Source organism: Sebastes umbrosus, chromosome 17 (genome assembly GCF_015220745.1).
Source record: "Sebastes umbrosus isolate fSebUmb1 chromosome 17, fSebUmb1.pri, whole genome shotgun sequence".
NCBI classification, from domain to species: domain Eukaryota; kingdom Metazoa; phylum Chordata; class Actinopteri; order Perciformes; family Sebastidae; genus Sebastes; species Sebastes umbrosus.
The window spans coordinates 11,092,763-11,119,817 of NC_051285.1; the positions used below are offsets into that span (position 1 = coordinate 11,092,763).

Sequence of the window (27,055 nt, forward strand, 5' to 3'; positions counted from 1 at the left end):
GAGAGCATTTTACACTCTGAGCTCTTCATCCATCAACACAATCTGCAAAGCTTTGAAGAGAGAGAAGAGATGTGCAAGCTTTTCATCCAGAAATGTTTGCTCTGCACTGCACAGCACGCTGTGTGTGTGTGTGTGTGGTTGTGTGTGGACATGCCTGTGTGCCTGCAGAATCAGCTCTGTCAGTCAAGCGAAGCAAGCCGTTCAGCCGAGCGCCCCAAAAACCAACCGACATCGCACAAAATCACACAGACCGAAATGCATTTCTGCCTAACAAAAGCTGATGCGTTGTGGCAAGCAAGAGATGACAGTAAAGTCTGCTGCAATATTTTGGAGAAACTCTGATGAGCAACAATTTCTAACAAGTTGGCTCAGCGATGCTGCCCGGCAAAGTGGACATTTTTGACACTGTGTCCCCTACGGCAAGTGTCACACATCCACAAGTGTATCCTCGAGTATTCCACATATTCACCGTTGCACTCCTACGCTATAACATTTTCAGACTCTCGATGGATTGTTTAAAAAGAAAAAGATCAAAATCGATACACAAGAACCAGAGATGTTGTCGTTTTTATTCCACGTATTCTTCCTTGTCAAAACCAGGCACCTACATTACCCACAATGCAACTCCACCAATGACGGTTTGGTCTGAGGTTCGGGTGTCTTATCCATGTAACACAGCTAATGTAGCCTTTACCATTTAACCTATTAAAATTCAATCAAATGTAAAGCACTGAACACCTCCCTCCTCTTATACATCATGAGATGTTAGACACTAATCAACTGTCCTTTATATATTTCTGGCGGTATTAGGCCTTTGTGGCAACATTAAAAATCAATGTGTATGTATGTGTATCATGAAGTACCGCAATTGTTCAGGTATTAAATTCATTAAATTAGTCAAAAACAGACATTCCCATCATGGGTAGTGTATGTATAAAACCTTTTCCCAATTGAATTTCAATTGAATCATGCTATTGTATGGATCAATATTGTGATTTGACCCTTTATACATCTGTGTAACACTTTCTATGATGCCCATACATATGCATTATAAACATACTTTTAATATAATAATCTGCTTATATCACTCTATAATCATAGTCATAAGCATTCATAAATATTCATAATGTTTTATAACAATAATCATATATTATAAAGCACTTTATTATGATACTTCATAATTGCTGGTCACTGACATTTTTTCGCAAGGAGAAAATTTCCATTGTTGTCATACATTATTATCTTTTTATAATGCATTATAATGTGATTTTAAGTTACTCTAAATGGTCATTGTTTGTTTAAAATAAAGTAAAAAATATAAATTTACAAAGTTTTGTGTGTTGTTCTTGCATAGATTTAAATAAAGATAAAGATTTAAACTTTTTTTTTTACTTAAAGCAAACAATGGCCATTTAGAATAACTTATAATCACATTATAATGCATGTATAACAGTGATTATAATGCATTATAAAAAAAGATTATAATGTATTACAACAATGGAAATTATAATACACTATGATACTTGCAAAACAAAAATGAAGTATGATGTTCCTTGACCTTTTAAGTCACTACAAAATGCTGTGTTCCTATTATTGTTATAATGCGTTGTGAATATTTATGAGTGTTTATAACTATGATTTATACAGTGCTATAAGCAGATTATATTGCATTATAAGTATGTTTATAGTGCATTATAGACATGGGCGTCGCAGAAAGTGTATCCGATGTCTGTATATGAAATAAGGGACTGCAGGACTTCATGGACAAAACAGATATTTTCTCTACCTAGAGGATTCCTGACATGCTTGTCCACCGATGCTGCCATTTCCAAAACACCAAGCTCATTGCTTCGCTTTGGAGTGCTGTAGAAGCTCGAGTGATACAGTTTTCTACTTAACCTTTGCAGCATGCTTTCACATGGCTTCAGTGTGTTAATATAGCGTGTTTGTGTGTGTGTGCATGTAAGCACACTGTCTCATCCAGACAGATTTCACAGCCTCTTTTAGTGCCCGAGATCTCATTCTGTTCTCTTCCGCTTTGAAGGACCTTTCAGGCCGGTGTTACACCTCTCTTTTACACACACACCTACACTTAGACATTTGCACACCTCTGCTTGCACACTTTCTCTCCCTCCTCTCTCTCTCTCTCGCTCTCAGTCAGGGTTGCCATGGAGGGAGGTTTTCTTTGCTGCCATGACAACGTGAATTCTCTTTGGTCTCCCCTAACGACAGAAGAATGGAACAGACAGTGCCTGGGTGATGTAGATGTTTTTGGACTGGTAGCTCCGTGATTCACACACACAGCCGAAGTCACCTGTCCTACTCTTTGCCAGAGAAGAGTAGTGTTGGAAGAAGTACTCAGCTCCTTTACTTAAGTAAAAGTAGTAACACGTAATATGTAAAAATACCCCAGCTAAAAGTCCGACATTCAAAATCCTACTTAAAGGTCCCATATTATTGTAAAAAGTGAGATTTTCTTGTCTTTTTTTTTTTTATCTAAAGCAGGTTTAAGTGCTATACACAAATACTGTGAAAGTATCGAAACGCTCCATCCATGGAGAAATACACACAGCCCGTATTCAGAAACTGAAACAAGCCGTATGGATTTCTGTCCATTTGTGATGTCACAAATATACAATATTAAAACCATTTCACAGTTTTAAACATAAACATTCTAAATGTGTCGCAGGCTTCGTCAGAAATCGCATACTATGCGCTACATACTTAATATGTGTACTATCATTCAATGTACTTTTGTGTGAATAAACGGTAGTATGTATCTTTTCGGACGCACTGAGCAGTAATTTACGTCGTAACTTCCTGAGAGCCTCTTTGCCAGCTGTAGACATGTAACCATGGTAACCAGTATCATCCTCATGTGACCGACACGACGGTTTGTGAGAAACAAAGTCTGAATTAATTTAATATATATATTACGCCTCGCAAAGTGAAATCTTATACTAACAGTTAAATTGAGCGTTATCTTTACAGAGCTGTCCGTCAACGTCCGTTATGAATGTTGTCGTCACTACTGCATTGTATTGTGGGATATTCGTGCCGCTGTAGTGTCCAGCGTAGCATACTATAATATTTCACCGTTAAAAGCATGTAATTAGCATACTATTGGTTTCATACTAAGGTTTCAGACATACTAAAAAATCTCACATACTGTTTTAGCGTACTAAATAGTATGTTAGTATGGAATTTCGGACGCAACTCCAGTGTATTTCCGGTTGCAGTGTATGTGAATGACATCAGCTGACAGGAAGTAAACATGGACTCAAGCTGTTGCCTGTTGCAGTTCCGCTGCAATTCCATTGAAATGAGCTAAAACAGAGCGTTTCAGACATAGAGTAATTACAGGCATATTCAGGCAGACAGTATGAGGAAAATAAAGGCTTTTTCTGAACATTACAGCATGTAAACATGTTCTAGTTGAAACACAAAATACAAGTATGAACCTGAAAATGAGCACGATAAGGGACCTTTAAGTAAAAGTGCTACTTCCTGTCCTGCATGAGATGATCAATATCGTTACCAATTCTTCCATCCTTCTGAGTATTTACATAGCAAATTGTCTGAGTTAATTGCAGGTGTATTTCTAAACCAAAACGGCAGTTCAACCTGGTCACACTGATTTAATTGTGGGAAGCCAAGGGGGGGGAAATGTCAGATGAATAAATCAACCCACACACTGGTAATGTTCTACTTGGACTGTATTTACATTATATTATCAGTTCATTCATCACAAGTTTACAATTCATTCTTACCTTAAGTCTCTCAGACACCCCGTCAGTAAAGCTGATGGTGAACTCCTCCACCTTGGGAACCTTCAGCCTCTTCTTCTCTGTCTGGTACTCCGTGCGAGTTTTCACCACCACCTGGAGGAGGGAGATAAACCGTAAAAGCAGTTGAATACTCCAGGATGCTGAAGGCAATGATTGGATCGATGTTATTGTAGGAGGGACGAGTCAAGTCACATTTTTAAAAAGTCACCAAAAAGGTCTTACTGTAACTTAACTTAACTTAAAACACACTAAAAGACAACCATGTTAGAAAACAAGATGCAGATGCACATAAATGAAACATGTGAGAAGATCACTGCATCCTAGACACAATGCCAAGGTGCTAGAAGAAAATCAGATGTACTGTATGTCGGGCATCACCAGATGGCGGCCATGCCGGATCGAGTGACAGTTCTATTCGAACCTGTGACAAATTTTGGATGAATTAATGAGAATAAATAATAATCTAGGGCTTTGATGGTCACAGCTAATCCAGTTAATATGGCAATAGCTTCAATTGAGCCGATCAAATCGATTGTTTACCGTGCGTCAACAGTCTAACCAAAGTAGCACCTCACACCATGACAATGTTTGGATCGACTTGTAGTTTTCTTCCTAATATATTATAATACTGTAGCAGTGAATTCATCGCTTTTACTTTGGCATAGGATCAAACCTCGGCTTCAGAACATAAATTACACCCAACGCCCAACACAGCTAGAAACCATCCTACAGCAAACACTGGTGCCAAGCATCTGCTAGAACTCTACTGTATTTTAATAAGGTCGGTGCCCAGAATTCAAGACCCTCAGTCCAAAGGGACAACACTGTGCTTTGTGCCGGCAGCTAGATGGGGAAAAAAAGATCCAGGGCAGTACAGCCCTGCCCCAGTACTGTCAGTCTAACACTCCTCAAGCAAACCGGTTTAGAGGGATGAGAGGGACACAGGGAAAAGAGACAGAGTGAAACTCCCAAACTCTTAGACTTGTCTACTTTTCACTTGTGTTGTTATAATTCACCTTAGTTTTCTCTTTTTAAGCAATTAACTTGAATAGTACAATGTTGTCATTATTAACGATGGGAATAATGGACTACAAAACTAAGATCCAGGTTTTTATAAAACGGAATATCCTTTAGTTCTGCTCATTGGTCATCAGTGGACACCAGGTGGACACTATATGCATGCACTCATATAGTCTCACCTGAATAATTGTTTTAAAGTTACTATGAGGAACTTTTTACCTGGTTATGAAACAGTCTCAATTTAAAACCGATGCCTCTATATGACCTACATAAGTTAACGAGACGATTAGCTATTTTTATATAGTTGTTTTTAATGCTTGTCATCGGTGCCACTGGGTCCAATTCCAGCGAAATCAGACAAAATCACGCAGGTTCTGCTGGAGGTCTAGGCACGGGAGAACCAGAACCAGGACTGAGCGAGGCAGACTGTCAGACCCTACTGCAGTAAAATGTGAGGCTTTCTAAAGGGACTCTTGTGCTCTATAACATTACCACTTTTGTTAGGGATCACCAAAATCAACACAAAATGAAAGTTCCTCATAGTAGCTCTAAGATTTTGCTTTTCCTCACATACACTTTTCCTAATTTTGATGCAACAGGTCAGTCTGTAAGTACATTTTGTATAGAACTAAAACTATGCATACATTGTGACCACAAGCCCTGGTAAGCACATAACAGAGTGATGAACTTATACAGCAGAATTATTCATTCTCTTCAACAACAGAATTAATAAATCAGGAGGATTTTTTTTTCATATCTAACATTAAATATCTGGGTTGTTCTCTTAATTCGTAATCCTTAAAAAAAAAAACTGTATCAACTTGTCTTCTCATCTTTAGCATCCTCTCCTCTTTTGTGGCACTGAATTAATTGAACAAAAGAATCGCCTTTTACCAGGTTTCACCTTATCACTGCATTTACTAAAAAGAGAAAGTGTCCCTACTGTTTTATGCATTCTCTGTATATTAATGTGCACAAGAGGACGGGGCAGATAGAGAGACGGTGGACAAATGACAAGGCGGAGGAGAGGTGGAGGAAGAGAAAGAGAACAATGTCTCTGTGTCCTTGTGGCTAATTGCGCTGCTTCTGAGCGGCCCTCCTTCACTTTGAGACAAAGCCAGAAACTGCTGTGCTCACAAACTGGCTCCACTATCTGAATAACAAAGCCGTCAGTTGGCTCTAGAAAGCCCTTATCTAAGAGTTGAAGGCCGCAGTAGGTGCACTGAATACATTGCGTTTGATTGGACCCCTGGGGCTGCAGAGCCTTGTGGCCTTCAGTGCAGCAACACCAGACGTCATAGTCCTAACTAATGTCTCAATTTTGCCTCAACTCTCTCTTTCTCTGACTCATTTCACAATAACAGGCTCAGGGCCTCCAGGTTCAAACACAGCAGCGCTTCATGTTGCTTCATTACTCTCTCCCCTCCTGTACCTCTCACTCCTTTCTTTCACATTACCTAATGACGTGGCTATCAATCGATGTTGCCTCATTTGCACAGCCCTGTAGCTATCAGCAGCAGCTAGGAATCTACTAAACAAAGTGCCACCTTCTCTAGTTAGACAGGTCCAAATACTCTGTGGGAAACCATTCATTTAGGAACAATTAAATGTCGTTTAACAAAGCTTTATGTAAAAAAAAAACATATGAATGATGCAGCCATGAACAGTCATGATAGGATTGACGAAAAGGTAATTACAACTTGCTTGCTTATTATTCCACAGAGGTAGCAGCTCATTTTTCATTTTGTGATTTTATTGTGGTCATGTGTGGTTTTGTTTTTTAGCCAGTGGCTCTAGGGATAGCAATGTTGGTCAGTCAGATGAAATATCTTATTAATAAGTGTTGGGTGGGTTTGCTGTGAAATGTTGTACAGATATTCGTGATTCCCAGAAGATCCTCCAAGAACCAAAAATCCCACTGACTTTGGTGATCCTCTGGCTTTTCCTCTGGCACTACCAGCAGACTGACACATTTTGGTTCAGAGTCACTCTTGACAACTATTGGATGGATTTTCATGAAAGTTGGCACAAACAGTGATATTCCCAACAGGATAAATTGGATAACACTTTATAATACAGCCTGCGATTAACCGTATAATTGTGTTGCACGAATCCCGTACCAATAAAACACTTCCCAGTTCCTACTGGTACTTAAATGCCCTGGCAGTCTCAGCTATACTGTATATCTATAAGAGTTTTTTGTTGGTACAGGCCTACTAAATAATTGCCATGAGCAAACAGCAAAAGTATGTGCTTTTATTGTACTTGAACTACAGTACAACTGTACTTGTACTTGCACCTACACTTGGCACCTAAATCGCCTATATGCAGCCTAATACCCTTTAACCTGTTACAACCCCTATAAGTATGTAGTAATACTCCATTGTCCCTCATTATTCCAAGATTTGTAGCCCTTTTCTCCAAGCTTTCTACCCCAAAAACTGTATCCCATGGGTACCAAGTACTTACACAAATCTATTTCCCCTTTTCTCTAAAATGCCCATTTGTTTTTACTATTTTGTTCCCCATAGTCTTGTTTTTCTTCTGCTTAGGGCTGGTCTATATATAATAGATACAATACCAGTGCCCTTAAAGTGATACCGGTACCGAAACCACCCTACTTCACTCCGTTTCCCCGTAAGGTTAACACTCTTCGATCTGTCAGCATTGTTGCCGTTGACACTGCAGGCTGTATTATAAAGTGTTACCATGAATTGTTTGGTGTTTGACTTTTCAATTAAAACTTTCATCCAACTTCCAATTTGGTTTTCTTTAAAACAAGCCTCACACATTGACTGTAGACATATTTTAAATTAAATCAATTCCCTTAATGTGACATTTGAATATGTCAATAAAACTGACAGACTTCTTACATCAGTAACAGGAAAGGTAAATGAGTCCAGCAAATACAGAAGCACAGCCTCTGCTGCAATTTCCTTTGAGAATCTATTTACAGATATTCAATTAGTCATGTATATCTTATGCAAATGTCTTGATTCACTGTGACCTTTTAATATCTCCATGACTGACATGGAGTCACTTTTAGATCGGTAAGAGAGCTCCAATTTATTTCTGTGTGGTGAAATAACTGCTGCCTCGCAGGATGTGTTTGAAGCAAACAGGACGTGATATGTGTTTATTAAAAAAAGTTTAGGACTTTTTAAGCTTTCATTTTTATATTTGAGTGAATGAATAAAAGAATGAAAGACACATGAAGAAGTAGAGACAGGTAGATTTCAGAAACAGCAGTTTTAGCTTGTCTGTCTCTCTCTCTTTCTCTCTCCCTCTCTCTTTCTCTCCATCCAATCTCCAATCACAGTATTTTTTTTCAAATTTGATATTCTCTGTGGAAGACCCGTCAAAACTTTCTTTTCTCCCTGTCTTCCGCAGTATGTTATTCCTCAGGCCTGTTATCACTATGATTGCTGTTTTATTTTCTCATCCCCAAACACTGAGCCGCGACTGAGTTGGTCTTTGGTGAAGTTTCAATGTGGAAAGCAGCTGCAGACACTTTTCTTGACGTGTTTGATTCCTTGTGAATAAAACAGTGGAAGAAATCCATATGAAAAGCAGGAGGGAGCCATCCTTGTGGCAGCTGTATTGGTACAACATGAGTTGTACTGACAGGATGAAGTGATGATATAATCAAAGGTGATAAATGTTTAATCAGCTCCTCTTTTAGAGTTTGGATATTTGGTTGATTTGAGTTAGACACCCCTGCAGACACAAGACACAAATGAAAAGTGATTCTTAAATAAGATGTGTAACACGTGGAATCCTGTTCTTACATGGATATGGATAGAAACGTAAAATATAGGTTTTCAAAGACCTTTACGTACAAAGGAATATGACTTAAGAGGATTACCTCTATTTCCATTAATATTGAGTTAGCCATACCTCATACACTCCTGATCTGAAGCTGTAACATGGCGAACTTGCTAGCAAACAGTTGCCTATTTACACATCCAGCATGTAAAGAGCAACATCAACATTCATTTGGAGTCACGTTTTTGGCTACCTGACATATGTAAGCTCAATATTCACAACACTCATTATAGCTCTGTTTTTGGTCTCCACCAACTGAAAATGAGGCAAATATTAGGCTTGCTGCCGTAGTCAGTGTTACCGGTGTTACACGGTGTTCGGGCACACACCGATTACATTACTTGCATACCGCCCCCACCGTCGTTTTGCTTTTTTTAAATAGAAATAAAACCCATTTAGTTAATTTTCGAGTATCAGTGCCATGTTATCAATATATAGTCAAACGACAGAAACTGAAAGTGTCTGCTTCATACAATGTCTCAGCACAGAGTAGCAGTAGTCAGATATCACACACACGGGACGAGAGAGAGCTGACGGACAAGACGATGGCGGAGGATTTGGCGTCAAAGCGAAAAACAAAAGTATATATGGCTCTTAAGCCTCAACTAGTTGCTAACTGTGTCTGTCTGCCATTTGGTGTTGGAGAGGTAGCGTATAGTGAGTTTGTAGAGCTGAAAGATGTATTAGCTGAAAGATGCTATTAGGCTCAGTAGAGCTGAGGAGAACTGCAGAGTTAGGTGATGACTATCTGCGGGATGGTCACTCCGAGCAACACTTTTCACAGACATGGAGTGTTTCCATCTGTTAAAATAAAAATATTGATTATAGCAGCTTAAAAATTGAAAACCTACAAGAAAAAAATCATTGGGCTCCCTCCTGAAACTGTTCTCTCAGAGCGAGCACTGCTGGTTCTGTCCACCCAGGAAAGTAAGAGCAGTTATTTGCATTCCTCTGGCATCAGAGGTGTAAATCGATCTCTATCTACACAGCTAGAATAAAAACCAGCAGAACTCAGAGTCCTGAGGAGCAGGACTGAAAACCACTGGTCATCAAACCAACAGGCAGCACTGCGGTACTGTTGGATTACAGTAAATGAGTATGAAATATATACATAAAAGCAACAATGACTATTGAAGGCACAATATGCATGCATGTTTTGCATTACCTGAAATACAAAATATATTTTTATTTACCTTGTTGCAGTTAATTCGTTCTATTTTTGAAGATGTCGCCTTGGATCTGAGATATTTTTATGTATATTTTTTCACTATTTTCTGACATTTCATAGACCAAACAATTGGTCATTTTACAGAACTGGGGATTTAACCAGGGCTGTCAATCAATTAAAATATTTAATTGCGATTAATCGCATGATTGTCCATAGTTAATCAAAATGAATCGCAAGTTAATCACACATTTTTTTCCTTAAAGGGAGATTTGTCAAATATTTAATACTCTTATCAACATGGGAGTGGGCAAATATGCTGCTTTATGCAAATGTATGTATATCCATAGAACCCATTTTCATTCACATATCTTGAGGTCAGAGGTCAAGGGACCCCTTTGAAAAATTTAGTGCAAGTTGGAGCGTTATTTAACCTCCTTCCCGACAAGCTAGTATGACATGGTTGGTACCAATGGATTCCTGAAGTTTTTTAGTTTTATACATTTAAAACCTGTTACTTACATTTTTACCTGTTGATAAAGCCTGACCTTTAATTTAAGCAAAAACTAAGCTATAACAGGCTCTATCAGTGTGCAGGCTTTCCTTTTCCTTAACATGCTATTGAGTCACTACTATAGTTCATTTGGTAGCCTTCAGAAGTCACAGCTACTCTCACCGCCTCTGTGCACAGCCAGCCAGCCAGACACAATTCAAAATAGGTTAGGGCCTATGTATAATTTGTGATCATTTGTCAAATTAAACTTGGATGCTGGCTCATCTCACGAGGCCACACATCATCACAGCACATAAGGAATCATTCATCGACGTGTTACTGATTTAACACTGCTGACTGAGGATTGCTGCTCCCAGGAATTCCTCCCTAATTCATGAGGCTAAGAACACACAGACGTAAAGAATGAATGAGACTTAAAAGCTTCTCCGGAGGAACCGAGGAGAGAAACAAGAAAAGGATGAGTATTAAGGGGAACATGTTGAACAGGAAGAGAGAATGATTATAAGTCTGCCATAGCCTTTGAAGCAGGTCTCTGTATCCGAGCTTTGTTCTCAGAGAAAAGACACACGGAAAGAAAAGATCTATCTGTCTTTTCAGTCAGGGAGTTTCTCCATCCTCCTCTGGTTGTTGTTTTCAAACCAGCAATCCAATCAAGATATTGGTGACCCAGCAGTGGCTGTGACGCGTCCCTGCCCAGATGGAATCAAATCTAATACCTCTCTAATGCCTCAGCCTCTGTGTGCGTCCGTACGTGTATGAACTTCACTGTGACTGCACCTCACCCCTGCAAATATCCACGGGTAACCCCGTAGCCGGAGAGGTCACACAGTCATCAGGCAGGATCAGGGTGAAAACAGCTCGGGTCGTATTTATAAAGCTGCTCCGAACCGTACGGCTGATCTGGGGTGCTAGTCAGGTCACATGACCCAATAAATCTCGCTTTAGCTTTAAAGGACAGAGAGAACAAAGCTGGTCACAGGTCAGATTCTGAACGGCTCATAAAAGCTGATTAGGACCTCTGTCTGGGTGGGGCGGGATGGCAAAAACAACAACCTTAAATTCAGTGAGATTAAATTTAAAAAAAATGTATCTCAAAGATATTATTCGTCTACCATATTTTTAGGTTTAGAGATAGAAATCCACACGAGTATGGCTTCCTACAAATTTGCCATTATCCTTAAAGCAGCTATAATCAATATTATTAAAGATGTAGAGTATGACAATGTGAAAGGGGTCGCTCGTAGTGATGAACCTACAGACAATTATCCCTTGAATATGCAGCTTTATGGAGAATAATAGTGAGTTTCAGCTCATTGTTTAGCTGTCTGGCTCGCACCATTGCTGTTTGGGTAATATTGGACTTACAGTACCATCTGTCAGGTGGCCGGAAACACAACTCCAAATGAATGATAATGTTGCTCTCTATCTACTGGATGTGTAAATTAGAGCCCAACCAACATATCGGCCAGGCCGATATATCGGCCAATCTTAGCAGATATATCATAGTGGCGTATATGTCAGCCGATAAATAACAAGAAATTGAAGTACAGAAATTCTATGGTTTGTCCATCAGAGATTAGTAACAGGTATATTTTTCAACTGTAAAATGTAAACTGTAAAATTAATATCTGCCAACATATCATTATTGGATTTTTTTAAACTCTCAAATATTGATAGCATCTTAAAAAATGTATCGGTAGGGTTATGGTATAAATTGTTTGCTAACAAGTTCGCCATATCAACGTAAAAGATGATGACATGTTAATGTTGTGGTGTTCACAATGTGATTCCAGGGACCAACAAAAAAACTGTTTTTGCATTTTTAGGGATATTAACTTTAAAGCAGGAGTAGTAAAGCAAAGTGATAGTGAAAACTGGCCTCAAAAGGACAACAAAAATACTTCTACATGGTATTTTAAAGGTAGAGATAAGTGTGATCTGATCATGCACATATACAGTACGAAGTACAGAGGGAAGAATTCCCAATAAATGGACTGTGATATAGCCATCATCAACACCTCCCACGCTCTGATGTCTAATTACAGATTTCATTATTATTTCTTCTGGCCTCTGTTGCATTCATGCATCACTTTTCAAGAAGATAAAACGCTCACACTTACAGCCGGAGATAAATTCAAAGATTTAGCATCAAATTGACCTTTACAACTCCGACACAGCCCCATGTAAAAACAAATGGACCCATCTGCATTTGCATAATGATTTATAAGTGAGAAGTACAAATCCATTTTTTGCTTAATGTCTGTACAGTGTGGACAAGTTAAACCAGCTTATGCAGCGGCAGAACTAACAATATCTCCGTTCTGTTAGCGAGTGAGCAGCATACAAAATCTGCATCAGCTGTCAGCCAAGTGTATCCAGACGCAACAAGCAACAGCAATCTTCGTGCCTGCGTCTCTCGAGGCATGTAAAAAATTCACTGATCAACAAAACAGCAAGCTTTCTTCTGTGACCTCTTTTCCTTTCAAATGTCAACGACAATAACCCGCTGGTATAACGCAGGAGCTCATACTCCACCCAGCTTATTCTCTCTCTCTCTCTACCTGATCGGGAAATCAGTAAAACACACTTGAGCAATCACACATGCGTGTGCTATGATGGCAGCTTCAATTACGGCACGTAGCGATGTTCTCGAGTCTAGAGGGACTGATTTAATCAATGTAAAATGTCTGACGGCTCTATGAATGTCATGTTACGAACTGGAGGCTACTGACAGAAACGACTTGTCACTCACGCACACACATGCCTGTATTGTACACACACACACACAGGAGGGCAAGCATACCTGTGTGTTCTGCTGTGTGTGTGTGTGTGCAGTGAATGACAAGTCAGTTAACAGGTATATGAAATGGAAAGTGATTGTGCCTCCCTCAGCAGAATACAGAGCAAGGGTTCAGGCTGTACCGTTTGTTTCTGCCTGCAGCAGCACGAATGGACGTCCATTTTTGGGATTATGTTTGGGGAGTTTTCTGAGAATTCTCAACAATAAAATCCATTTTAAGAGATTGAACCCAAAATAGATGAATTGTGATGTTTTTGAAAGGCCAGGCAGCAGGTAACTTGGGTCCATAGTTCTTGTTTGGACACGATGCTATAAAAGGCTTTTGCCCTCTTAAAGTTTGCGGTATTTTAAAGGCCCCACAAATTCATATGATGCTTTTCCTTTTTCTCCATGGATCTCTCCAAAGTATTTTATTTAAGGAGAGAAAGTCTTGACTTTATCTTTCATTTTTTATGATGGGCATAAGGGTGGAATTTCTTTTTTTAAATTTGATGCAGGGCTGCAACTCAAGCTAATTTTCATATAATATTTAAAGAATAGTTTGACCTGTTAGGAAATTTATCACCTTCTTGTCAAGAGATGACTTCGCCAAGTCCGTCTCTAGCTCTCCCGTTAGCTCCGATCTCTTTAAACATTCATGTTCAGCTCCATCGGGGCCGTTTGAATGTATTTAACATAAATGTCAGTATATGGGTGCTCTACAGTTGTAGCGTCGGCCGTTTTGAACATAGAAATGCAAACGATGGCTGGCTTGACCACACGTTACCGTAATGCGATAACGTTTCCTGTCCATGACAGAGTTAGCATGCAGCTTTAGCCATCATGTCTAGCTCTGCTTTTTTCTGGTAATGTGTGAAACTGAAATTGTTTCCATACTTTACTGGATTTGTAGTGTTTACCACTTTGGATTTAATATGTGAGGGTGCAGGTCGTATCCACGTGGAACCTCCGACATTTTCTACTTTTTTCGTTTCGGCCGACTACAGTTTGTTTTGGTTGACGGATACGGAACAGATATGACGTCACGTTACTCAGTCTACAACGATAAAAGCAGTAACTTCCTTTTACCTCCGCATAGACTCAAATGAAGCAAATATATTGATTCTGGCATTCAAAAATCTATTTCAAAATCATAAAATAAAAATATTGCGTTACATAGGTAAATCTATTTTTTTCCCACCGCTACTAATCTCTAATTTTCCAATGAAACTAGAGGCAATGCTGACTGTTAACGAAGTATAACAATTGTGAGGGTACAAGGTGGCAGAGAGGTTTAGATGTGGCTTGTTTGACATGAATATCAAGTAGCCAATTCCTGTTTAAAACTGGATCGATTGTCCTATTAGACTCCAGTTCAAAGCCCTATGAGGATGAGTGTATTGGTTTAAACAATGTTGTATGTCAATAACCCTTCTGATACCTAATAAATGAGTTAACTAACTGGTGCAATGATTCTACGAGCTCTATAATAAGTAATCGATCAGAAAGCTCATGGTAGAAAATATGGATTCATGCAGCTGCAAAATGAAATCATCACACTGTCACTGTTGTCTTGAAACGAGCCAAACACCGTCATTACACAATTGATGCATATAATCATACAGCTTTCATATGAGCTTGCCTGTTAATTCCATTCATTTTTTATATAATAAGCAATCAGTGCAGCTCTCTGTCCCGACCCCCATAGAAAACACCAATCAGGCTCTCCACGTTGCGCTTGCCACCATGGTAACTGGATTAACGAGAGCTGCGGTGCAGTTACTATGGGATGTCGAGATGATAAATGACAGTCTGTCTGGCACCAAATCTGTCTCCTAATCTCGGCTGGAAAACAAAGGGACACGGCTGGGGGACAGCTGACATGAATGAATTTGTGAATGAATGAAAGTGTGTGTGGTGGGGGGGGTATGGGGGGGTATGGGGGGGTATGGGGGGGTTAGGTCAACAACAATGACTTAATAGAAACATTTAGATGCACAACCAAGCAGCGAAACTCTCTCTTTCTCTCACACACACTCACACAAACACACACACACAGAATCCAGGCCGCAGTCTCTCTCTCTCTCTCACCTTGTCAGGTGCTTGGCTCTGGAGGCTGCCCACATCCAATGGAGTGATGAGGGGCACATTCTGAAAGCCGTCCTCCACGCTCACAGGTTTGGCCCCTTTGTCTTGAAGATTACTCCCCAGTTTCACCATCTTTCACCGCCCTTAGATATATTCCCTTTTTATTTCCCTGAAGACTGCTCCTGAATAGAGGAGGTGTTGAGAGAAAAGGATGGTTTTTACCTCACAGCCTCTTTCAGGTCAATGAAACCATGGGCAGACAGGCTATTTGATGGAGAAGGGTATAACAGGAGATTAAATTATTGAGAATGTAACTTAATTGTAGCCTTACAGTACACAATACATGAGTAAATGTTATCAAATTATTATTATTATTTTTACAAAACACTCCAAAAAAAGCACATTTTGTTTGCAATATCTCAGACTATATTTACCATAAACCAAAGAAGGGGAAAACTCAGCCAATTGTCATCTTTCCCACGTTTCTACATCATAAAAACAACAATGTGTATCACCCCCCCAAAAAAGCAGTAAAAAGCATTAACTTACAAGCTGATCGTCCTTGTCCGACCGTCTCCTCTGTGCTGCGGCAGTGTTTGTGTCTGAAGCGCAGATGATGAGGAGCAGGTGAAGCTGGAGGCTGGTGCTGGTGCTGATGCTGCGGTGTCGCTGCTGCTGATGCTGCGGGAAAGCAACGCTGCACCGCCGGAGACGAACTGGATGTCTGGCGGCAGGTTTTCCTCCCAGCAGGCAGCCCAACCCCCCTAATCCAAACACAGCCTCTTCTTCTTCTTCACCGTGCTGCTACAAAGCTACACACCGAGCCTGCTGGTGTTGCCACTAGGGGGATGATTTTTCTTTTTCTTTTTTTTTTTTTTTTTTTCTTCCTTTTGGGAGTCTCGTTTGTTTGACTAAAGTGGAAGCTGAATTAATGCTGCCTTTCAGGGCTCCTTGTAAACTCCTGCACCCGAGCTGACAGGGTGGAAGCATATCCAGTGCATTCATATCTGCAGAATATTTAAAAAAACATTTATAAAATTGTAAATCATGCTGTCAAAATAATAATAATAATAATAATAATAATTATTATTATTATTATTAAAAAATATAAAAAATCATAATAAAAAAAAACATTTTAATAAACGAAATAGGCTAGAGCAGTTTGATGTTGTACATCAATATATATGATAGCTCAAAATTAACCAGAATTAAAATAGAAAACAGTCAGAATGCTTAGAAATGACATACAATTATTGTATTCCCAATCAATAAGGTTAATGATTCCAAATCAATTAAATGTGCCCCATCACATCCCAATGCCTCAGCTATCATAGCAAATTCACAATTCCCCAGCTGTAAATTTGAAGACAGAGAAAAAAATAAATAATAGATGAATTATTTATTATCTCCCACAGTACCTGAAAGCAGCACAGACAGTGTGCCACTCAAATTGGTTCTTTTTGATCATACAGCGCCATCTGGTGGTGAGATGAGTGGCACACACTCAGATTTGAGAGAATCTGTGATAAAATAATCCCCTCTACCTGTGTGTGTGTGTGTGTGTGTGAAATCACTTGAAAGATAGATGCTGAGATGTTTATGTGTTGGGGAAACAGAGAGAGGTTTATTATGAGATAAATTGTTTCTCTGGAGTAATTAGTGGTTATTATGGCACATTTGTCTGATGTGTATAATCATTCATAAAAGCGAATAAGACATCAAATGATGTGCTGAAATACTATACTCAAAAGGCAAGTTAATGCAACATTACAAAAAAAAGATAATTTTGAAAGGTGATCATGTGTCGGAAAGAAATTAAAATAAGATAATCTCTTCACCTTCCTTCTCTATCTCTGTCCCATAACCCTATTATTAAAAAATGAATAGGTGATTACAAATTGACTCTCTACGGTGTTTTTAAAATACAAATCAACTCTAATATTGAGTTAAATTTTACATTCTCAATAGTGTTGTGCTGGTGGTGTTTTGACACTACAGAATAGTGTTGTGTTAACTTAACACTGGCTACTGTTTTAACTGAATTTTAACTATTGAGAGAGTTGCTGCAACTCTGTCATAGTGTTAAGTATTTAACACTTTCAAAAGTGTACTTTTAACTCTATGTAGTGTAGACCAATATAGACACTTTCAAAGTGTTGAATTTCACTCTATAGGTGTTGAATTAACGATTCTGGCGATTTTGCTTTGTTGGTATCCACAGAGAAGCCCATGCTGAAAATGATGTGGCCAGAGTCCATGCAGGTCAATCTCTGGAAGACAGAAGAACCGTGGTGGTATCCTTCCAAATGGCCATCCAGCTCATCCTTTGAACTATATGTAAGTAGGGAACCTCATTGTTCACTGAAAGGCCAATGTGTTAAAGAGCTGTTCCTCTGTTTTATTGTGATTTTTTTGTATATGTTATATTTAATGTGTTGTGATTTTATATGGCTGCTACCTTGGCCAGGTCTCTCTTGTAAAAGGGATTTATGTTCTCAAAAATTAAGCACCAGGAAATAACTAAACCAGAATTTCCTCTAATCGTCACCCAAATCAGCAATGGTGGTTAATGACGGGGTGTTCTTTAATTTCCTCCTTAAAGACATGCAGGTAATACCTCTATCTCAGCCCAGGACATTCCTCTAATGCTCTGCATAGCAAGGCAGGTGATTTAACACTGTACTTCCATATGTTTTGGTACTGCCCTATAGCTATTGAGAATCTTGTTTATGTATAACCTTTGAGTAGATATTAAGCAAGTATCATCGTTGCATTCATATTAGTGGGCGTGGAGCAGATCTGTATTCTGTTAATCCAGCATCCATATCCCTGATAATTACTTACTCATTGGGCTGGGGATACAGAAACCTCCCCTTGGTGCAGCCTGGGAAACGCTGGTTGAATATGATAATAATGCAGTAGGATACAATCTGATGCCACCAGTAGGAAAATCTCTGTATACTTACCTATTCCTATCTGTCTTTTAAATGAACCGCTGGGGACTTTCACCTGAAAGGTAGGCCTCTACTGTCCACGCTTCATTACTCTATCTGAAAGCTGCACATAATGCCAGTAGTAACATCTTACTTCAAATAATTACCCTCAGTTTTTTTTTTAATTGTACTGTAATTATGAAGACCTTTGCTGCTAAATGAAATATAGACCTACCGCCAGCAAATTTACTGACATTTCAATGAGTAATGATCACACTTTCTTGAAGTCACACTTAACAGTGCAAGATGTTACCAGCTGGTGGTGTTACTGAGCCATCAGTCAGTTTGTTCAGTCTTTCCTGGAATTTGAGAAAACAACACATGGCCCAGTCAGCACTGTTGCTTTGAGCAATGGCTTGTTTTTATGGATCCACAAAGTGAATGATGAGTGTGAACATGTGATTTGGGCATGAGGTTTTATTTAATAACCTCCGCCAAGGCCGAAAGCCTAGGAAGGAGGTTATGTTTTCACCGCCGTTGGTTTGTTAGTTTGTTGGTTTGTTGGTTTGTCCGTTTGGAGGATTACTCCAAAAGTCTGCAGTGGATTTGAATGATTTTTTTAAAGGGGTGGGGTGTGGTACAATGAACAATCCATTAGATTTTGGTGGCGATCCGGATCATGATCCAGCTTCGGGAATTTTTTTTAATAACTTTTCATAAAAGTTTCGACATACTACACTATGACATTTTATAATATTTTTCGACACATTATACTATGCCTTTTTATGCAACAATATACTAAGACTTATTTCACTACATTTTTCGACATACTGTACTATGAATTTTTAATGACATTTTTCGACTTACTATACTATGCCTTTTAATGACATACTATACAATGCCTTTTTTCACTACATTTTTTGACATACTATTCTATGACTTTTAATGACATACTATGCCTTTTAATGACATACTATACTATGCCTTTTAATGAAATACTATACTATGACTTTTTTCACTACATTTTTCGAAATGCTATACTATGACTTTTTTTCATGAAAATTTTTTACATACTATACTATGACTTTTTTTTCATGAAAAATTCAACATACTATACTATGACTTTTTAATGACATTTTTCGACTTACGTATGTTGAAAAAAAAACAAGGAAAAGTCATAGTATAGTATGTCAAAAAAAAAAAAAAAAAAGTCATACTATAGCAAGTTGAAAAAAAGTCAGGATCGTATGACGAAAAATAAAAAGTCATTGCATAGTTTGTCAAAAAAAAGTCATACTATAGTATGTCAAAAAAAGCTGCGATAAACTAAAACACCCCAAAAAATCAGCTGTCAGATTAGGAATATCAAACTCACGGCTATTTCCGGAGACGGGCCTCAGCCCTGGTATAAACTCAGAAAACTTGCAATTCCCCATTACATAGACAGTTTAACACCCAGGCGCAAAGGGACCTTTGTATAACGGTTTCAAGCAGCATTCAGTCCGGCGGTCTGTGAGCGTGGTAACGATTGACCTTTTCAATCATTTTTAGATTCTGATAATATACTAGATAGAGTCCCACAACGCTCCCACGCAAAGATTATATTCACACAAACTTGCAGCATACAACCTCTTTGGACAAATTTGCATACTGAAAACAAAATGAGAAATTTGGTACTGTACCTCAGAAAATCGCATTTAAGACTTGATACTTTTTAAGGACCGTAATTTTCGCTGAATTGATTTAACAACTTTTAATACATTTTAAGACCACCTCTGAAATCCTATTTTTTGCTGTGTGCTCCAGGATGTGGTCAGAGGTACAAGGCAGTGAAGCACCACCTTTCAGCTCTTTGTTCAATTACTGTTTGGACTGACTGCTCATGCACTTGGTAATATTACATGAGAGCCAAACTGTGATCACAACACAGACAGATGTGACCATAACAGTTTTAAATGTCCAATGACTTCACATAAATACGCACACCAAGCACATATTTTCATCACAGTTAAGATTTATTTCATTCAACATTTCACATTACAAATATTTAAAAATTATGCATACTGTTATAAATAGTTGGCTGCAAACAATTAAATAACATTAGATTTTTCTTTTTCGTTTCACTAGCACTTCTACAGACCAACTCCTAGAAATATGGACATATCCGTATTACATAACTTAATTAGAAAGGAAAATACAAAAATAGGAACTTATAAAGTGAAATGACAATAAAAATTAAGGTGATATCTTAAGTAAAAAATGCTATTAATAAATACAACAACCTTCCCAAACACAGTTAAAAACTATTGAAATCTTGCCATTAAGTAACATCATTAACAGACAAATATTTAAATATTTATTTTCCTTCAGAAAATGTGAACCATATATTGTGGAGCACAATATAGCAATTAGTAAAAACTAGACACTTTAACATATTAAAAGCTTCACCTCAAAAATATAACAAAAATCTGATCAAAATTATAAAAATCAATTATACATTCCAATTAAAAATATACCAATAAACAGCTAAATACATTGTTGACCTAATAATTACAATGCAATCAATCACAGTAGCTTAAAATAAACAAAATAAGCAAATGAGCACAAAACCTTTAATGTTTTAAAAATAACTTCAATTATTTATATTAGTACAAATAGTTTGATTTCTTTTCTTTTTTACAAACACCAGCATGAAAAGGATTACAATAACAGTAGAAAATGACTGTGAAAAACATATTAACATCTTCTTTAATTAAATGTCTGCAATTAAAAATGGCATTAAAGAATTACATTGCAAAGAGTCTTTATCTGGAAAAAGGTTCAAAAGAAGTATTGCACATAACAACTTGAAGTTAACTTGCAACATTTACCACATTCAAGTCTTTAAGCTCCCCTTCCTCCAGATAGGTCTATATAAGATCACCTCGACAGACAGCGGGGATGAGTTCTCAAGTCTTATTAAAACAGTGTTCTATAAGGATGCTCAAAGTCCTGCACTGCCAAATCGGTTTTTAAAGTTACGTTTCTGTCTTGTTTCTCGTCTTATCTCTCATGTGCATCCTGCAGAGGTCTGCGAATGGGGAAGCGAGGAGATCAACACGTGGGGAGGGGAGAGGGGGAGGGGGGTGAGGTGAGGTGAGAGTGGGTTTGGGGTGTCCTTAACAACTTAATAGTTGAGAAACATTTGGTGCACACCACAACAATTAATTTTAATAGCTAATTCATGTACTTGTCATTTTCTCTTTTTTTTGTCATGCATGCTAAGGATTACAATAGGTGCTAGTTGGCAAGTTCAAGAATATATATATACTTTTTTTGAAATATTAAAATATCTAAACACCAAACATCCATTCTTGTGATACGAGATTCAGCGTTTAAGCGTGAACCGAATTTTGCATTCTCCTTATAATAAGTTATACTCCATCTATGGAGAGGAAACCAAGACAGAAGTTACCATTTTCCAACTAGTATAGCCATGTTTAGAGACATTAACATCGATTTTCAAATTACAACTTTTTTTCTTCTTTTTTTTAATTCTCGCCATGCTGTTATTGTGACCAGATTGACTGGAAATATCTAGTGTACGAAAAGCTAAGAGCAAGAGAGCAATACACTTTGGTCTCTCCCTCTGCAGATGTGAAGTCGCATCAACACAAGTGCGCACTTAGTTGTAAAGTTTCCTCAGCACTGAAATGTATAAAAAGCATAATTGAAAATAATATATATTGAAATCACTCAACTTTTTTTTTTTCTTAAAATGAACATTTCCATATATGCAGATCTCTCAGTAACAAAAGTACAAAAGCTACCTTTCACAATGTGAAAAATTGAGGTATTGCAAAAAGGAGTTTCCCCATTTGTGAAAAATGTGCCTAAAATGACTGTTGGAAAAAAGAAAAAATATTTAGAAAAGTAGTGCATAATAAATGTTTATATGTGCATGACAAAATAATTTAGCTAGAAAACACTGTACCAAAAATCAGCAGGCCATGTATAAAATAATCTTTTTTTTTCATCTCATTTAACAGCAAATTCTTCACAAAGTGTTTTAACTTCTAAAATGCTCACCCACCACACCCACAAAACTAATGTCCAGGGTGCAAAACTGGTGCGACGACACCACGCCGATATGAGGATACGTTTCTCACTAGTGTGTATAATCAAGTTTTCTGTACTAACTCCCTGACATATTTAAATGCTCGGCTAGTAGGTTACCACTGAGTGACTTCAAACGTCAAACAAATGTGAGGATTAGTTTTACTTTTTGCTGTGTGAATGTGCACTTTTACGTTAAACTTTCCGCAGACCTATTTGAGATAAAAAGAACTAGTGCCTACCAGCGTGCACCTCCGTTTTTGAGCTATGAGTGTGAGGCCTTGTGTGTGTGTGTGTGTGTGTGTGTGTGTGTTTGTGTCTGCAAGCCCTGTTGTTTTTTTTCCACTGGTGTTCTAATGTGTTTTGACTGCACTGTCAAATATATATATATATAAATATATCATGTTCAAGGCCAATCTTTGGTTTGCTGGGCTTGACAGTTAAGCAAAACTGGGTAGAAGTGACAGAATTTTAAGAAATATATATGAAAAAAAACATCCTTTGAAGAAAATGAGAAAAAAAGGAAAATAAGAATAAAAAACGAAATAAGAAAATGAGCTACAGTATGACCCACTACTGCACAGCCATCTTTGGTTCCCAAAAAAAGCCACTGGGTACGACTGACTGTTATCAAGAAACAAACTGCATGTGGGTCACAAGTGTGTAGTAGTAGAGCACACTGCAGAGACTATCTTCATTTATGCTTCAAAAACACTGGATGCTGAGTTGGATTAGCTTGGCAGGAGAAAGGATAGAGGGGTTCGCCGAAAGGGCAGATCCCTCCACGACTCAAATGTGTGCTGACGATTGGGAAAATCAGATAAACTTTCGTTGCTTCTTTCATTTAAACGTAGCTGACTCTCAGATGCAAAGTAGAACTTTTTTTCATTAAAGACTTGGGAGAATTGCACAAATGCATTTAAAAAAAAAAACTAACAAAAGGACAGGCATTTTCCCGTTCGATTTTTCCTAGCCCCCGTAGAAACTGCAATAAAAAGGCGGCCGCTTGACCAGCCTTCTCTCGAGGTGTTACCTTAACCTCAGTCCTGAAAGATCCAAACCCTCGCTACTCTCCGTTTAGCTGCTATGCTTAGCAGCAGAGGCCACAGGCAGACACGAGGAGGAGGGGGGGGGGGAGTTGGGCTGGACTTATCTCTTTACCAGTAAGCCTTGTCTGTCTCTCCTGTAGCCTCCCTTAACGCCATACATTCCCCTAATACACTATACTGTACGATGCTCTGCTCTGTCCTCTAGCACAACCCTGGGTTTGATTACAAAAATAAGGAGGTGTTGAAGCAAGTGAGTACAAAAACTGTGCCAGTCACGTCACACTCTGCCCGTTTGCATCACTTCCCTTTGATTTTCTAGTTCTAAGGAAAGGAGAACACGAGCGGGGTGTTTTCTTTCTTTCTTGCTTTTTTTTTTTCTCTCTTTTTTTTAAACTGTATTCGGCACATTAGCAGCTGAGTTTGAGGTATTAGTTTTTGCATGTCAAAATGGAGATCAAAACCCAAATATGTGTTGCTAAAATTTCGTTGCGATTTTTTTTCAAGTAACATCAAAATATTCGTATGACGTTGGAAATCATAAAAAGAGAGGTTTCAAACGTTTAGATATGGGGAGGGGGAAAGAATCGTTCTGCAGTGGGCCCTCTCTGGTCTTCAAAGTTAATTCAAGATTCAGCTTTGGTTAACTACTAAGGGTCTCATATACTGTATCTGCACTCTTTAAAAATTGGAAATAAGTGCACTCTTCTTTAGCAACACCTTTTTCAATTCACATTTGCTCTGGAGCCTCTTGTATCAATAGAGAACTTAATCACACCTCTCAGAAATAAATAGCCAATGATAATGCTGTTTCAACAGCATTTTGCGACTTGGTACAAAATAAAAAAGCAATAGCTCTGCTACAAAAAAGAAGTCAATCAAATGTCAAATGAAGTGTGTTGTTTTGGGGCCTCTTGTATCAAAATTAAAAAATCAAATGTTTAGAAAAAATATGCCAATTGAATAGCAGAGTACCATATCACACCTCAAACTTTCCTATATATGTATTTTTTTTTTTGAGAACTAATAAAAATATTTCAAAAAATCAAACGCATAAATAAAATTATGTTACACATCTTTTTTCCTTGCTGGACATATTTGGATATAATTCCAGTTTTTCTTTTCTATCTTCAAAATATAGATATATATTAACTTAAAAAAAATGAGAAAAAAAGGTTCAGTGAAATTAGAGCAAAAAGGAACCAGCAACAGAAAAGTGCATTTATTTGTACAATGATTTGCGACTCCTGCACTACCTGCCCTCATGCTCCCCTGTTGCCTCTCCCTCTCTCTGTCGTCCACTCAGTTCCAGCGGAAGGAGATGTGACGGGGTCGGTCGCCTCCCTCCTTCACCAGGGGTTTGTGAAACTCTCGTCCGGCGCGCGAGTGGATGGCCGCCCAGCAGTACTCGCAGTAGTACTGCAGACAGGTGACGTTGGCGCAGAAGAACGGTGCAAACTTCCCGCCGCAGCGAGTTCCCTGGCACTCATCGCACAGCTGGTCATCCAGCACGTATGGCTTCACTTCCACCTGCAATCAGAGGTGGGAATCATTTGAATTTAGCGATGTTATTTCTGTGTCTGTATACTGCTGTTCAATTTATACATTCGGTCTCTGCCAGATGTTATTCAGCAAACTTGCAGGAAATGAAACAGATGGCACCTGGAAGGTAGAAAATTGATCTGAAAACATGAAAAACAGTTTGTATACTAAAGGTATTGTTAATTAAAGGAACAGTGTGTAACAATTAGGGGATCTATTAGGTAGGGAAAATGTTTTTGGCATTATTGGGCAAAGATTCCATAATAACCTTTCAGCATATTGTAATTCAAGTGTTCTGAGAGAAAACTAGACTTCTGCACCTCCTCATGGCTCTGATTTCAGGCTTTAAAAAATCTAGCCCGTGACGGGAGACTTTGGCCAATCACAGGTCATTTCAGAGAGCGAGCATTCCTATTGGCTGTTTATTCAACGGAGGCAGCTGTAAATTACTCGCGAACTCCGGTCAAACTAGGCAGCGCTGATCAAATATGAATCAATATTCTGTTACTGTGATGCCTATCCTTTATTATGCGAGAAATAGGCATTACAGTGCTCAGAGACGTCAGGCTCCAGCTCGGCTCTGATTGGTTGTTTTCCTCCGGTCTGTGAAATCTTGCAGATACCATTAGGAGCACCAGAGGACACAGAGGCACATGATTTTTTTCAGATTACCTGTTTCAAGCACTACTATCAGGATATACTGACCATTTTATTGCAATTCTACCCACTGCAACTTTAAGTAACTAAAGAAAACATAGTATAATTACCTGAAAATAAAGAATCATGTTTTCGTTAGCTTAGAATGAGCCGTTTATATCTCCATAGGGAGCGGGTCCTCTTCACGGAGTCCGGCATGTTTCTACAGTAGCCCAGAACAGAAAATCGTAACTTTTCCTGCTTGGGCCGGAGTCGATAACGTTACTCGCTCCGGAGTTAAACCCCATCGTCACTCCACTCAGCCGGCGGGAATCAAGATACAGGAGATCTCTGTTGGTCTTGAGGAGCTGCAGCAAACTGCAACTTCCACTGTACATAGACTCAACATTCTCAGAGCTAAACTAAATCTGAAACACAACTGGCTCTAGATAGGGACATTCAGTTTTTGTGTCAGCCACCATAGTTGTTCTACACGCTTGGCACATGGGAGGAGTTTCAATCTGCAACCTCGCCTCTAGATGTCGCTAAATCCTACACACTGTTCCTTTTAAAGTTATAATCCTTTAGATTTCCAATCAAACCTTTTTTGATACCATTTATGTTCTGTGTTTTTTCAGCAATAGCCAATGTATTATACATTCTGTAATTGCATCTCTAAATAGTAAGCTTTTATTATTAGTGGCGGATTCATTTTAAATATTGCGGTAAGTAATGAAACAAGAGGGACCGGTGACCTGTTGTATGAATAATTGCATGTGACAGGCTCTAAATGTTGAAATTTGTGGATTCACACTCCCATTTCCAGACCATACTGTACACCATTCACTTGCTTTGCACCAGCTGCTCGGTGATGAGGGATTGTGCTATTAGCAAGTGAATGTCACTGAGGCACTCCCGTCTACAAAATTTGCCCAGCAATTATGTAAATGAGAAAGCAGCGTACTATTATTCCAGTATTTCATATCATGATGTTACCTCTCCACAAGATATTTTCTGTTGGGTTTCTGGTCACGTTATTTTGTTCACTCACCTCTATTGTGCAAATGTGAATAATATTTGATTCAATTACAGGCCACTGTGAGCTGTGTGTTGCTGTAATTCCATGGCTGCTGACAACAGAGTGTAAGTCGTTGATAGACTTGGCTTGAAAGTGTAAACGCATCACACAACTGTACACAGTGTGAGTGATTGTAAAGACATAACCTACACAGTTAACTGGTGAGATTCAGAGTGCATTCTGGATAGAAGTTGGTGATTTGAACATACCAGCCAGCGGACAGCTTTTAAAGGGATAGTTTGGGTGTTTTTTAAGTGGGGTTGTATGACGTACTTATCCATAGTAGGTGTGTTACTTATAGTAGATGACGGTCGGCACGCCCACAGAATGGAGAAACAGTACCGACGCAGGAGCAAAGCAATATACTGCTGTGGACGGGGACGGCAGAAAAACGTATTTTAACAACCTAAAGAAAGGCTCAACTAAAAAAAAAAAATCAATATCCGTAAGTGTACGCTATAATTAGAATATTTTCACCGCTTTATCTTGCCGTCAGACAGCCCTTTCCTTCTTTTTTTCCGACGGCGAACTGAACTGAAAGTGAAA

At 38.6% G+C, this 27,055-nt stretch overlaps 2 protein-coding genes across 3 annotated transcripts in view; both read right to left on the reverse strand.

Annotated features, from left to right (window-relative positions):
* Window positions 1-15,985, reverse strand: part of nsg2 (neuronal vesicle trafficking associated 2) — a 42,753-nt gene extending 26,768 nt beyond the window's left edge. Inside the window, exons 1-3 of the mRNA XM_037749233.1 lie at window positions 15,729-15,985; window positions 15,183-15,361; window positions 3,771-3,881 (exon numbers count right to left, since the gene is read on the reverse strand). Of these exons, the coding sequence (XP_037605161.1) occupies window positions 3,771-3,881; window positions 15,183-15,311 (240 nt within the window). The 5' untranslated portion in view covers window positions 15,312-15,361; window positions 15,729-15,985. The remainder of the gene's footprint in view (window positions 1-3,770; window positions 3,882-15,182; window positions 15,362-15,728) is intronic.
* A 4,121-nt stretch (window positions 15,986-20,106) lies between these two features.
* Window positions 20,107-27,055, reverse strand: part of cpeb4b (cytoplasmic polyadenylation element binding protein 4b) — a 39,751-nt gene continuing 32,802 nt past the window's right edge. For both annotated transcript variants that reach the window (XM_037747598.1, XM_037747599.1), the window contains one exon: window positions 20,107-24,783. In XM_037747598.1, coding sequence (XP_037603526.1) covers window positions 24,556-24,783 — 228 coding nt within the window. In that variant the 3' untranslated portion in view covers window positions 20,107-24,555. The remainder of the gene's footprint in view (window positions 24,784-27,055) is intronic.